At 34.1% G+C, this 15220-nt stretch overlaps 1 protein-coding gene across 6 annotated transcripts in view; it reads right to left on the minus strand.

Annotated features, from left to right (window-relative positions):
- Positions 1–668: 668 nt before the first annotated feature.
- Positions 669–15220, minus strand: part of CEP120 (centrosomal protein 120) — a 40350-nt gene continuing 25798 nt past the window's right edge. For all 6 annotated transcript variants that reach the window (XM_054185416.1, XM_054185413.1, XM_054185415.1 and 3 more), the window contains 3 exons: positions 13744–13842; positions 3515–3660; positions 669–2827 (listed from right to left, as the gene is read on the minus strand). In XM_054185416.1, the coding sequence (XP_054041391.1) occupies positions 2590–2827; positions 3515–3660; positions 13744–13842 (483 nt within the window). In that variant the 3' untranslated portion in view covers positions 669–2589. The remainder of the gene's footprint in view (positions 2828–3514; positions 3661–13743; positions 13843–15220) is intronic.

Raw genomic sequence — 15220 nt, forward strand, 5'->3', positions numbered from 1 at the left:
GAGGCAATAAAAAGGTAAATAGAACCCAACATAATTTAAAAAAAAAAAAAAGAGTAATACTGAGCTCATCTCTGCCACAGATATCTACTACAAATACAGATTTTGTTTCTAGAGTACTTCAGACTGAAGCACATAGACAAATTGTACTGGAGAAAAAAAGAAATTGAAACATTAAGCCTAAGGTATCATTCATTTTCTCATTCTAATACAAACAATGAACACTAAGAGTAATGACTATGTAACAAAACAAAAATGCCAATGAAGTTTTTGAATAATCACAAAATTAATGCTTCTCACTTTGTAAGTAGTGATCTTTCAAATGACAAAACAGACCCAAATAACTTATCAGGCTTATAAATGTGTTTAAAAAGAAAAAAAAAAAAACAAACAAAAAGTGTTCTACCTTTTATTTTACTCAATACTTTTATTTACTAGAAAGGAAACTCACCCAAGGAGTTTCTTCTTAAACCCCACAGCAACATGACTGCCATTTTCTTTGCAATCCATGGAAGAGACTCACTTAGAAATTAAAAACTAAAACTAACTTTGAAAGTGAACCTGTCAATTTTATGGATTCAAGCACTAAAGACTGTCATATTAGCAGAAATAGTAAACAAAAATTTTTGTTCAAATACATAGTTGAAAAATAAACACAAAATCCTTAATACTTACTTAAAATTTGAATTTTATTAAATAAAGTAACACACCTGAAAAGTCACAGAATACCAGTTCTAAAAAATCACCAGTTACAAAAATTTAGTCAACTCAACCTTTGTGATCTTTAAGTCTAAGGCACCCTCCAGCGTTTGAAGAAGAAATTACACTTCCAGCAAGTGAGCAAGAATTTGAAGACAAACAGCATGAGCAAGTTTTCCTGTCAAGATAGAAGCTCCCTGATTAATTTACCGTAATTCCATCTGGACATGCATCAGTGATATGACAAAGACATGATGTAAAAAAACGGTAAAATTACTTTTCATGGATTTTTATTAGATTTATGAATGTGTTATTTGCTTTGCTAGTGGAGAGGGATCTCTTTAAGCACACTAAATTTAAAAAATACAGTAAAGTGTGCAACGTATTACACAAGCATTTCTTACAAAGTCTGGTATTGATAACATCACAGAATATGATCTCTATGTTTATAGAGCTTGTTTAAAACTAAGGAGCCTAAATGAATATTTTACTTAACAGAAGATATGCCCATGGTAGGGAAGCGAAAAAAAAAAAAAAAACAATGCACATAGAAGCAAAGCCAAATACAATATAAAACCAGCATTTTATAATTAATACCATACAAATCAGGAAGGTCACATGTATACAGCCATGTCCAGTTGACTGATTTTACGTACTAGAAAAATAAAGTGATTTTTGCATTGGTATCCTTGTTCATTTAAAAAGTAACAAATCCTAAGGCATTTTCAGTACCTGACATTCAAATAGAGAAACATTTGTGCCTACAGGATGGACAAAAATGCCTATTGAAAGGACAGTGATGCATGTCAATTTTAGTAGTTAGATCCACACAAATGATTTTAAAATTACTGAAACAGAATGAGGGCTGGAAATCAAAACTTTTTCAACTGCAATTATGCACAAACAAGCATTTCTTGTAGATTTCTCTTCCGGTATTTAACATCTTGACATTGTGCCCTGTTCATACTTCCACAATCAAACAAAACCTTATATACAATTTAAGTGGTAATGAGATAATATGCTTTGAAATATATGTTAAGTAACCACAAAGTGGTTAGGTCTTGATCAAGGAAAACATCTTTACTTAGAAAAGCTCCTAGTTTATGTACGTGTTCAGAATTTAAAGCATATAAGTTCACTGAATTAGTGCTTCAAGTATCTTTCTTCACTAGGGATGGATGTAAGAATGCATATATATTGCTGAACTAGGTCTTTACATCCCTGGGTTCACCTTTACAGGTCTATGTGCAAAATTGCTACGGCAACAAAGGGATTTTCATCCTGTACAATCAGGCTAGTTACTTAATAATTGATTCAGTTTCATACTGTTTGAGAGTTTCACATACACACACTCAAAACCTACTACAGAACTTATTTATGTTAGCTACAGTTGGAGAAGCAAAAATTCATTACCTCATGATTTAGTAAAAAAAGTGACATTTGGTCAGTGCTAACATTCAGAATTCAGAGTTCTGTCCAGGAAAACAGCTGACGTCACTCTTCCTAGTATAGCTGAAGAGATCTTTTTAGAAATTGAAAGAAATTATGACGACATTGACCAAAAATTTTAGAATTACTATTAATATTACAAATAAACCTAGCCAGGGTGATGCAAAAAGAGGTAGAAAATATTTCAGAAGAAAGTACAGGATAAATATATTTACATATATATACATATGAGTATAAAAAACATTTAAAAACAGTCATTATCCCCATAAAACTTACAACTGTGCTTAACTTCACATGTTGCAAATACTTACATTTACTTCAAAAAAAGAGCTAAAAATAGTGTGCAAAATTAAGCATGACTATGTATTTTGTAAAGTAGAACGGGCTTATAAAAATCACTCACTGTTGAAATTTTGGCTCTTTGCAAGAACTTTTTGCATGCTTCTATTTAGTGATGTTCCTTTTTGCAATAGCTTCTCTGATTTGACGATCAAGTTCACTTACAATATGGTCCTCATGATTATATACTCCTGTTCTCAACAGGGTATCCCTCTCTTCTATCAAACGAGAGAGATAATCATCCATGTTCTCATTTAATTTTCTAGAATTAAGACTATCAACTCTACCAGCAGAATTATCTCTAACATCTTGCAATTGCTTTCTCTCTTCTTGTTGCTTCAGCCTGATATTGATAAAATGGAAAGAATTAGACAATGAGCCATATTAAAAACCGCTCTGACTATTTTTGTATTAAGTCTTTAGGTTATTTATCTACTGAAGTACTTAGTAATATAAATAAATCTATAAAAGGTAACAAATTGTCCCCTCTCTAAAGAAAAACAACCATAAGTAAAAGAAATGTTAATTTTTAAATTCTAACAATACCTCTTCTATATGCATCCATAACTATAATATTTGCTACCAAGGCTCCTATTTTGATAATGCAAACAGCACTCAAATTAAAGAGGTTCAACATACAGAACTACCTCAAACAGCTTTTGGAGGACAACATTAGGTAGATTTAAAATTTTAATATATTAAAAATATGAATAGCACATGCCTCTATCTTTTCTTAATACAGCAGTTATCCCTAGAACTGAAAGTTTAAAATAGAAAAAAAAACCCTGGTGCTGTACAACTATGACCATAACAAAAACCAGGGTAGAATAGCCTTAAACATATTTTTCTATCCTGCAGTATCGTTGCATTTTATAAATGTGCAATCTTTACCAAAGGGACAAAAAACTGTGCTCCTTCACCGGACTGACAGCCAATAATCTTGATTTAACCGAACCGTCTCCTGTCTTGAGGCAGACAGCAAGAAAAGAGAGGGGGGGGGAAAAAAGGAATCTTGCAAATGCTTTCATACCTGTTAAGTTCATTTCTGATATCCTCCAGCTCTTGTCGGTCTGTTTTCCCCAGCTCTTTTTCTTCTGCTGCCAAATATCGTAGCCTCATGTGCTCCAGCTCCTGTTGCTGCTTTTTAAGGTGAGCCATTGCATTTTCTTGTTCACGCTAGTGTGGGAAGAGGTGAAGATATAACTCAGTTGACCACATGATTACATGTAAAAGTGCTAAATACAGTGACATGAGCAAAACTTCAGGAATGAAGTCATGACAATTAAGTCTACAGCAGTATTAGAAATGCAGGAGTTAAAAAGATTGACTTTGCTGTCGATATCTGTAAGACCAGGACTTTGCAGTAAACCTGTTCAGGCTGGATCAGCTGAAGCCCAGTCAGAGATAACACCCCGTTAACAAAATAGCAAAAAAGTTACAAACCCTTTTACAAACTCTGGCTTAAGCTGGTAAACATAAAACTTGTTTAACTACTCAAGATACTGAGATTTATTCCTTCGCTACACAGCATTTTAAATTATAGCGCTTTTTGAGAAATAAAGAACAGAAAAAAGCTAAATAGCTGCAGGAAATTTCCATCAATAGCGCCATAGTGCCTACTGTCAAAGCTTCACAAACTACTTTTTGAAATTGCAATATGTGGTTAAAAAATAAGCCTTGAAAACAAAACTCTGGTGAGGTTTCCTTTTACATTTGTCTAGCTCTGTGCAAGACCTTAGCTAACTTACTCTGTGGATGTAATCCAATTAATCTATGCATTCTAAAAAGTTTATTGTTGGGTGTTGGGGGTTTTTTGTTGTTGTTAGTTTGTTTTTTTTGTTTTTTAAGGTCTATGCAGACACTGTGACAAAACTAAGGTTTTAGTCTGCTACCACTGTGTGACATTAAAGTGTCTTGTTTTCCTCCCAGTCATTTTCTGTATTCCCTTGTGCACTAGCTCAATGCAGTTAGTGTTACACTCTGAATGAGACAGAAGACCTGAGGTAAAATGGCATTTCTTCCTGCAGTTCAAAAATAAGGCAGAAGGTTACACAGACATCCTGGATCTAGACATATCGTGAAGTGCAATTTTGTAATTTTGACATTGCTTTCACCTGATTGTTAATACAATCAGTTTTATATTTATTATAGGGGTGAAAAAAAAAGATAATTTTGTTTGATATGTGTGAGCATATTCATTACACAGTCAACCTAATAATATTTGGAATAACAGTCAGGCAGTTTCCTGAACCTCAGTTCCTGGCATCTTACGTACACCCTGTTGATGATCAATACGTGATAAGAAAATCTGAATTTCACAAGGAATTGGTATAAACAAAGACTCTAGTTATTGATGTGAACAGGCAATGGAATAGAGAAGTACTTGACAAGAAGTCATAGCATGTATGTAACCCCAAAATTCTTTATTTTTATACTGAATTCAGTATACCAGCCAGGCAAATTAAATGTTTGAATTGCAGTGAGACAGGCCAGAAAGCCTCAAGAACAACTTTTTAAAGGGATACATATTAAGAACAAAACCAGAAGCAGGAATCTTGCCAAAGAGTCTACAGCTGATAGATGACTGAAGCACAAAAAAAAGTACTCAGGGAAGATAACGCCATAGTTCTTCCTTCCCCATCAAGAGCTCACTGCAGAAGAACGTTCCCATACGAGAGGCACCCTTTTTATGTGGGACAGGTTTGCAGAACAGTCTCAGACTGAAGTAGAATAGGTTTTAGTACAGGAATCTACAAACACATATAGTAAATATTAACAAGTCACTACAGCCAGCTGATATTTATCCAAGAAGTTTCAGGAGTTCTAAGGAAATGAAAACACAAGGTCGCAAGACTAACTGGATGTGTAATGCATCACTAAAATTGGTGTTGATACCACAGGAATAACTTTTGCCCCATTTTTTATTTTATTCTTCTTTTAAACAGAGGCCTTAGGAATATCCAGGAACTACCAGTAGGACTTACTTCCACAGTGCCCAAATTGGTTGAAACCATAAGTAAAACCAAAACTAACAGGATGTATGGGTACACTAGGAAGAAAGATCCAGCTTTTGTAGAAAAGTGACATTTCCAACTAGTCTTAGAAAAAAAACCCAAAAAACCAACAAAACACTCCGAAACCACCTACAACCAGTCACAACACTAAGCTGTTGTGGAGAAGAGTCCTCTGATTATTCAGGGTTTAGAAGACCAGAGAAAGGATAGCAACTGATCGTTTCCATAATAGCAAGAAGGTAACACTGGACTCCATAAAAATCTACTCTTTGATATATTCATAAAAGAGGAAGTCATTCTGGAAAAAACAGTTTGCTGTCAAAACAAAACTATTCAGTAAGGAAAAGAGGATGTGAAAGCACAGGATATAATGGGGACAAAAATACGAATTAGTTTGAAAAGGAAACAGACAAATTAAGAATACATTCCCTGATGTCCATTAAACATGACCTTAACTGACCGAGGGGATTGGAGGATATTCAAAGATATCCAAGATGGGTTTCTGGATCTTGTGCAACTACTGTTGGCCTCTGTATGGGCTAGACTGGTATTTCGCACCAGTTGGCTAGTTTGTTTTTTTCCACCCACTGAAAAGCTCTGACTGAAAGTCAAAGCTAGGTAAATTCCAGCTAGAGACATGATTGAAGTTATTAGAACAGTGGAAATTAACCACTTAAGCAATACATCAGACACGTTAGGAGCTTAATCACAGAGTGTTCTGAATTGAGAGAGATATCTGTATTTTTAAAAAATGCCAAAGATCAAGCATTAATGTTGAAGTATTTCACAAAGAAAAGACTGAGGGTGCTTTTTTTTTTTTTAAAAAAAAAAGTCCCATTGAATATCACAATAGTATTCTCTGGTTTCCAAATATCTGGAGAGGCAACAGAATCCAGACAGTAAAGCCAAATCTCAAGTATATGATGGGCTACAAGGAGGAACGGAATTATCTTAACTATTTTGATAGTTGTTTGTAGTACTTGATAGATAGTACTTGAGTTGTTTGCTTTGCTAAATGCAGGTAGTAAGATAAAATGTGAGCATGATCTAGTCTCAAATTGGTTGGTATAAAAACAGTATAACTTAAGTTTAGTACAAGTAAATAAACAGACAGTAAATTTAATTATCTCAATTACCCAAAATTTAGAAGTATGGAGACAGGCTAACATTTACTTCTTTGAGACCATCACTATTCTTGGTGCTCTCATTCGTTCTCCTAAGTTAAATCCTTTTCAAAATAAAGCAAGTTAAAATATTGCTGTGTTTAAGAAACAAAAAAATAATAGAGATTAATACCTGAAGGCAAACATGAGACTTGACATTTTAAGTGTGTTAAACTTCCTTTGAAAAGTTCTATTTAGGCTCAGGATAGGAGTTGTTGCTCTGTAGATGTAGAACAAGTCTAGAAATTTCTACTTGTCTGCCCCTACAGGTAAAGAATTCAATAATTCAGCCTGGTGACTAGCTACTTTTCCTGATTAGACAAAAAGTCTAAAGAAACTTGCTATACATATCCCTGTAGTAGATACAGTACAGCCTGCATATACACGTTCTGGCTTTGGAATTTATCTGTCTAGTACAACCTGGTTTTCCAGTTGACATTATATAACAGTGGTAAGAGTCTTGGAGGACAGAGAATAAATTATATAAAAATACACAAGAAAACTGCCTCAGCTGTAGGAAAAAACCCTCATTACTGTGCAGGATGAGGCTGACATCTTCCTCCTAGATGATGTCAAAAATCTAAATCTTTGACAGAAGAGAGGACTTCTAACTGCCATTATCTCCTTTTCCAGCCTTTCTACCTATGATGATTTGTAGCTATGACAAGCTTCAGTCTAATGCATTGTTGCGGATGGTAAGGAAAGAATTAACTTTGGAAAAAAAATCTCCTTGCTCTGCAGTTCAGTTATTCATGCTCTAATCGTCCCATTTTAAACTAGGACTACTGTCATGGGACGCTGGGGATTAATGTAAGACTGTCAAATTTGTGTATCTCAGTAACTCTGAGAGAATTTTATTTGAAGGTATATTGGGCAAACATCACCTGAAAACTAAACACTGGAAAAGTAATGCAAAACAGAGTAGCACTTACTACTAGCACAGGAAGACTTTCACACATCAGCAGAAAATGACATCCCTGTCTACTAATGAAACCGATTACAGTGAGACACATAATATATACAAATCATCAAATAGTTGTGACTACACTGAATAGAAGTCTTCTAATCCAGTTCTTCAGTTTTTGGACTGTATTACTCAGATCTCTAAGGAAAGCTCTTGAAAGTGATCTTACAGTTGCAGCTTCAGAGGAAAGACTTAATAGCATGCTTGCCATAAAAAGCACTCGGGACTACAAGTTTCATTACAAGTTGATGACACCTTACTATTTGAGGCAGGAAAGTTCAATGATCAGCATTGTTCAGTTGATCAGCATGCTGTTCAGCAACACGCTTACAATGGCAATCTGACAGCAAAAAAGGCATTTTAAACAAAATGAAAGTATACATTAGAAGAAGTACGTATACTGAAGATTAACAGAACAAAGTCCTAAGCTCAATCAGACCAGGAAGAAGACAGAATACTGCTAATGCTTTCTTATTGATTAGAAGGGATCTCTCATTTAATACCTTGGTCCTTTATGTCCTCACTGAGCTAGTTAGTTTCAGAATTTTAAGTTTTTTTGGTTAAGAAACATCTTTAGTGATATTTAATAAAACCAAGAAAAGGATGAAAGAGAAAGTTATGCAAAAGCAAAGGAGAGAGGTAGGAAAAGCAAGGCTTTCCTGAAGAATCCTTTGTTCTGTTCTTGTTCCTTTCTGTTTTTCTCTGGGAAAAATGTCTATGAAAAAAATTAAAAAAAATAAACATTGTCACCTGTAAGCATGGTCATTGCTCAGGATAATATCGCTAGACTTGTAGGGAAGTAACTTTGAATATGGAGAGTGCTAAATTCTCCTTTTCGCCACAGAGGAGAAAAACTCTGATCAGCACATTTCTCTCCAAGTTAATGTTGGGCAGGACTTCCTTTCAGATAAAACTGACTAGAAATTTAATTTTATTACTAATACAACTGTGATGTAAACATGACAAATATTTGGCATTTCCTTGTTTGTGAGGGGTAAGGGAAAAACCGAGATGAATTTTAGTCCTGTAACAGTGAAAGTCTTTCTTTAAAATTTCTTTAGCGTTCCATGCCATGACCCTGGGTAATGACGTTTAAGCACAATAATATTAAATTTTAAAAAATAAAAATCAGCATTTTCAGAGGTAAGATTTCCCTAGCATTCAGTTTAAGACAGTTCAACTTGGAAAAAAAGAAGACATGAAAACCAGTAAGAAGTGATTTTGTCAACTCATTTATGATGGATCCTGTGTGTAATTTAAGTTACACCCTTCATACTCTGATTTTCAAATGTCTTTCCCAACATTATCCTTTGACTCCTTTAAAAGTTTGTCATAACAATTTGTAGGGTGCATAACAGCAAACTTATTCCATGTATACCATTCATAGCAGAGCAACAGAAATACGTTTCCTAATAATCCATCAATACAAGAAGATCACAAAGAATTTACAACAGTTGTTTGATAAGAAGTGAGGCATGCTGGCTTTCAATTAATTTATGTACAATTTTGTTACATGTTGAGGGACCATAAAAAGACTGTCTTTTGTTACAATAAGACAGAACAAAATATTTCTTCATCTTCATCAGTGATGAAACTGAAGCCACTTTATCAAAGGCATTCAGGTATTAAATCTTTTCCATCACAGTTTAACAATACATTGGGCAACAAGCACTTTTTTTTAAACCAGAGAAGGAACTGAATGCTACTATATAGTAGTACTTGAAATATAGCAGAATTTACTGTGAGGTGTTCCAAAATGAAAAAACAGTATTAATAAAACACTTCTGCACATTTATGGTACTAATAAAGCAAAGTCTAGCATTTCTAAACTCACCTGTAACATCTAGTTTTATTCTGTGTATACTTAAAAACTAAGTTATAATTGAATACAAAGTATTTTTAAGTGTACCTCAGTGCACACAAGTTTATACATACATACGCACACGCTTAAAATTCTCAGTCAAGTTTTTCTGACATACTTCACATTTCCAGTGAGAATACGCTCCTATAATATATACTGAAATAAGGAATATTTCAGATTTATTCCCAGCTCATTATCGTAGCCAGTCAGCCAGCTTTAAGCCTCAGCAAGAGCTATCAGAATTTCAATTTTTAAACTTTTAGAATTTTGCATTTTTAAATTTCAGGTAAGGAAACAGTCTGGAATCATCAGCTGCTGTACCAAAGGCAACCTTGTGATAGAAGATAAGATGCCCTAGAAACTCACAATACTTGGGAATTTCACTCTTGCATCACCACCTAATTATCACCAGCCACTATGCCATAGTAAGGCAGCCATGGATCAACCAGGAGTATCACGTGCTGATTTTTGCAATATACTCTCACGTAGTCCAGGTACCTTCTCCTCCACTACTTTCTCAGCACTGCTAGTCACTCTGCTCCTTTTGCTCATTTTCTTTCCTTTTCCCCCCTTATTAAAACTTATCACCAATATTCCTTTCTCTTACTAATTTTGCCATCCTCCTCTTACATCCCCATAAACAAAATCAAATCCAATGCAAACAAAGCCTCATACTAGTCATCAGATCATTTACTTCTATGTTTTACTACTTTTCTTCATTAGTTTGCATCTCTAATGCTTGAGACATGGATTACCATTTTAGGAGCTTGGCAACTTCAATCATGTTTTGAAACCTATGGTACTACAGGAATATCAGCACTAAATAAAATTCAACCAGTAATAAAAAACCCTCAAAATTTCAACTGCAATCAGATCATAAAAGAATCCCTGCATGCCACCAGGTGCTCTAGTTAAGAGGCTCTTCAATCAAGGAAGCACAATCTTTATTTTGCCATAGCTGCCTATAAATCCAAAAGGGAGATGTAAACATACATACACTAGACTAAACAATGGCTAAATAGCAGCCACTATTCACTCTCCCACTCACACATACCATGCAAGTCTGTGGGAAAAACTTACGATTGAAGCTAAGGAACTCAAGTAAAGTTTTCTGAAAATAACCCAGAGCTGACAAGTCAGTAGGAGGGCCTGGATGGTTTCAAGACACAGTTTTTAACCAAGACTTGGACCTCCAACTGTTTTTTTTTTGTGTGCTTTTTTTTTAAACAAAGATTTACATCCCATCCTTGGCTAAATTACTTATAAATTAATCAAATTAATTACTGAGTGGATAAGCAAGACACTGGACAAGACAGAGTGAATGTCAGCCAGCCAATATGGTCTGTTGTTTTAAACAAATGCATCAGTGCTGGTTTTAACAGATCTGTAGGGCACAAACACATTAAAAGACTTAAATATTTCTCCCAGAATACTGAATAACGTATGCATGAACACTTTCAGATTTTGGTTTTCTAGATTATAACAGAGATTATCCACAGCTGAAAAAAATGACATTTCTGCCAGCTTTGATTTTTGTTTTTGATACATTGTTTCTTGCACTCAGGTACTGAATTCAGCATCTAAGATCTCTGTAAGTACATATGCAATTTTGTGTGAATGGTTGGATTGCTCCCAGAAGGAGCACACATACATAAAAACCATGGAAGTCTCATTTGTGTAGTATTGAGATCTCCCAGTCAGCAAACTTCAAAAGACAGTTTTGAAGCCTACAGTCTACCTGGGTAAATAGATAGGTAGCTAACCTGTTTACATTTTTGTCTTCATAAAACAGGGAAACTAAACAGGGGTATAATAAATGAAGTACTAACATAGACTTGCACTAAATAACAAAGAGAGAAGAAAAGTAAGCTGGTCGAAGTCTATTTTCACTCAGCTTTACAAAACCGTGCTTAAATTAACTAACTTCGGTATTTTGTTAAGCACAGGCAACCATGATGTGTATGTGTCCTCATGTACTTTAGATTTTTTTTTTTTTGGTTACCACTGGCACTGTGTTTAGCATTCAAAACCCTAGACAGAGAAATGTAGAACATTTTCTATTAACAGACCATACTTGTCTCAGTTATGTACTGCATATCTCATATTCTGCAAAATATAAAACCATCACAGATGTGTGCTAAGAACTAGTTCCAAAGTAAAAGGAAACTTTTTAATTAAGGAAACATTGACTTTTATGGTTGCAAATCAGAAGAGCATTTTACTAAATGCTTAGCCTGTAGATTATGCTTCTTTAATTCACAAATTGACTGTACTAGGTCACCTTTGAGTAATGGAAATCTCTGTTTAAACATTTTTTTGGCAATGGGCACAAAGCATTAGATCTCATTTCCAAGACTTACCAGCTGGGTTTTGTCATTAACATTTATTAACAATCTAAGATATGGCTTTCAGCGTCTAATCCTCACTACACAAATGTTTTGTATAGTTCTCTAGAGAGCTTTGGTGTGACAAATTACTGGCACAGATTACAGCCCTGTGGCTATTCACCAGAGGCAATGCAAAATTAACATGGTACTAATCCAATTCAAACAAGAAATTGGTCAAACTATGCACAATTGCACAAATCATCTGAACTAAAGCAAATCTAGAATTCCTGAAGCAACAGTTTCCAAATTTATATTTAAAACACAATAAACGGTTTTTGATCATCTCTGCTTCAACTTTTATTTCGCTCTTTAAAGTCACTTAAATCCTTTATCAATAGACTAAGTATAAGATGAAGCATAGGGTATAAAACCCACAAGAAACTACTTAGAAAGGGTTTGTTCTGTAGTAGAAAAGGTTTAGGTAGCATAATTCACTCTACATGCCAACTTATTTTACAGTTGAGACTTTCAGCAAGAGCATCAGCTGAAACCATTTACATATGTTACTAAATTCAGATTGTCAGGTCTATGGTGACAAAATTTATAATAAAAACCTGATAGTGATATACACTAGTGTTAATATGGGAAGCAACAATCTCTTTTATTCTGCAGGAATTTTTAAATATGTCAGTAAGAAAAAATAGCCTGGACACTTCATGGCTGCTGAAGAAGCCTTAATCAGAGAGATAAGTTTTATATTCTTTCTTCTACCATCTTGTCAAGCACAGAAGTTTCGGAAATTGGAGATGAGAATTCATAACTCCTTTTATCACTAAGCAAAGAAGGACCAATTTGAAGACAGAAAATAAAGAGAGTTTTTAATTATTGATAGCGAGTATACAGCACATTTACTTTCTTCAAAGAGAAATACAGATTAAAAAAAGGTAATTATCATTTAGGACAAGGCAGTCTTAACTTCTTACTCCTCAAAAACTGAACAGTCTATCAGAAGGAATGAAGTAGGAACTATGATCCTTAAAAAAACCCCAAAACCCATTTTTCCTAAAGGAGGAAGTAGGTGTGAACACGGGAAATAAAAGCCTTTTACTAAACTTGAATTCTGAAGCTTTATGTCTGCATCAAGGTTTGTTCAGCGACAGGGCTTAATGATTTACTAATTTGTTTGTCAAGGCCAATGGAAATGCTTGCCATTCTCAAGTATACTGTTTAGCTAATGTTTATTGTAATTCATGCAAGACAGGTGATGACAAAAAAACCCCAGAGGTATACAGATTCAGTGAGGATGAACCTGCTACTACTGCAAGTTTCAGAGTGCTTTCAAGTCATGCATGTATGACTACATATATAGATAGATACACACAAACAAGATCTCTGTTAAAACACAGCAGTAAAAAAAGCATGCCACATTAATGTAAGATTAGGATTTCCAAAAGCAGAAGGAAGTTTCATTTCCAGTTTAAATTTTCTGCAAGTTTACTTCATTTTACAGCATTCAGCAATTACTACGATTTGTTTCTCATCTTTACTCTTCATATTACAATTAACATACAGGACTGTTAGGACTGTAACTGACCAAGATGCTTGGGATAGGAACAAAATATTTTCTCTGCAAGTGCTGATTAAGCATTATTGGCATTAAGATTAATAAAACTTTCCTTTTTTGAATCATGCCTCCTTTCACCTACCCCAACCTTCTTTGCAGACCTGAGCCTTGGTCTTTCCTGAGTTCAAAGTCAAATTCAAACCAGTTTTGCTGTTCTAATTTTTGTAAAAAGCATAGCTCAGAACTTTACTTTTGTGAAGACAAAAACTAATAAAATGAAAACTGCCAGAAGTGAACAGTAATTATAAGTAGCTTCCAACACTACCTTAACTTGGTTGACTCATATGACAAAAGAAAACTGCATACCTGTTTTAACCTTGCAAGTTCTTTCAAAGCCCTTGTCCATTGTTGTTTGTAGTGGAGCTTAGACTTGGTAGCTGACTCTAACTTTCTTTCAAGTTCAACCTAAAAGCAATTAAAATCATATCAGCTGAAGCAATAACAGCAGTAACAATCACTGAAAGATGTATATATACAAAGGGTCTGGTTTAAGAAAAGTGTTTATGTAGTATAATATACAACATCATCTGAAGCTGTTATATAATATAACATAAATATTATGGCACATGAACATTTTCTTGTTTAAAATATAGCCTTATTTTTATTGGATAGCTGTCTATACAAAGAGAAAAAGATTAGTTTTTAGCACTAAATCTGCTGATGCAACCTTTAAATATAAGATTCTCAAATTAGGAAACCCCGTCCCCCTGCTTTTTTTTTCCAAAGTAAGGTTATAAGCAGTAATTTAACAGAAACACTGATGTATAAATCTTGCTTTTAAAAGTTGTGTATATTTAGTTTCTTTCCTACAGCTGCTGGAAGATATGTGCTACATTCTTTTCTCTGAAACAAGTATCTGTTCAGACCAGTCTTTAAAATATATGTATCTAGTGTGAATCTTTGATCTTACTATCTAAATAAATCTTTACAAAATGTTACACACTAAAAATTCACTGCATTCTGTGCAAAGAAGAGTAAGTATTAAAAGGCAAATGAAAACTGTTGTGAAGCACACAGAACACAGTAATCTGAAAAATTAAGTATTTTTAATTAACAACTTTGAGGCAGTGATATTTTCTTTTAATCACACAAAAAAGTTATTTACCGTTAAATTTGTGAAGATCTTAAAGCACTTATTTTTTATCTAACAAACATGGGAAATCCAAAAATATTTAAGCTAAGAGTTTAAGAAGTATGTAGAGACAGAAACATATTTTGAATCATTTGCTTGTGTTATTACAAGTTATTCAAACATACAGTAACATGCACATTGACCATATCACTGTGTGTGCATTTTGTGTCAAGAAGCCTGGTTTAATTTTTTTCCAGCTTATTTGGTCAACAATTTGACTCAAAATCTCACAATTCTGAGCATAAAATGCCCATATCTGTGGTTATAATTAGGCAAAATATCCTCTACTCAAAGCACATATGATTTCTAAGAAGTCAACTTATGACAGTGATTCCATTCCACTTATAAGTAACAAATCTCTTTTCAGAAATACTTACTAAAACCCCAATGCACATAATGGAATACCAGTCAATTAATCCTCACAAGAAAATCTTTACCTTTATTTAGTTTTATAAACAGAATGCTGAGAGTCCCCAGCATAAATCAGTCCCCAGCAATTTAAGTATATATGTTAGGGGTTTTTTTCCTGCTTTAGCCGCTAACACTACTGCTTCCTCTATAGAAATAAGGTCACTGTTGGCCTTAATACTGTGTCTGAATACTTAAAGTCTGAAGAAATTGTTGGAAAAAGTAATACAAAATGGACAAATT

Source organism: Rissa tridactyla, chromosome Z, assembly GCF_028500815.1.
Source record: "Rissa tridactyla isolate bRisTri1 chromosome Z, bRisTri1.patW.cur.20221130, whole genome shotgun sequence".
NCBI classification, from domain to species: Eukaryota; Metazoa; Chordata; class Aves; order Charadriiformes; family Laridae; genus Rissa; species Rissa tridactyla.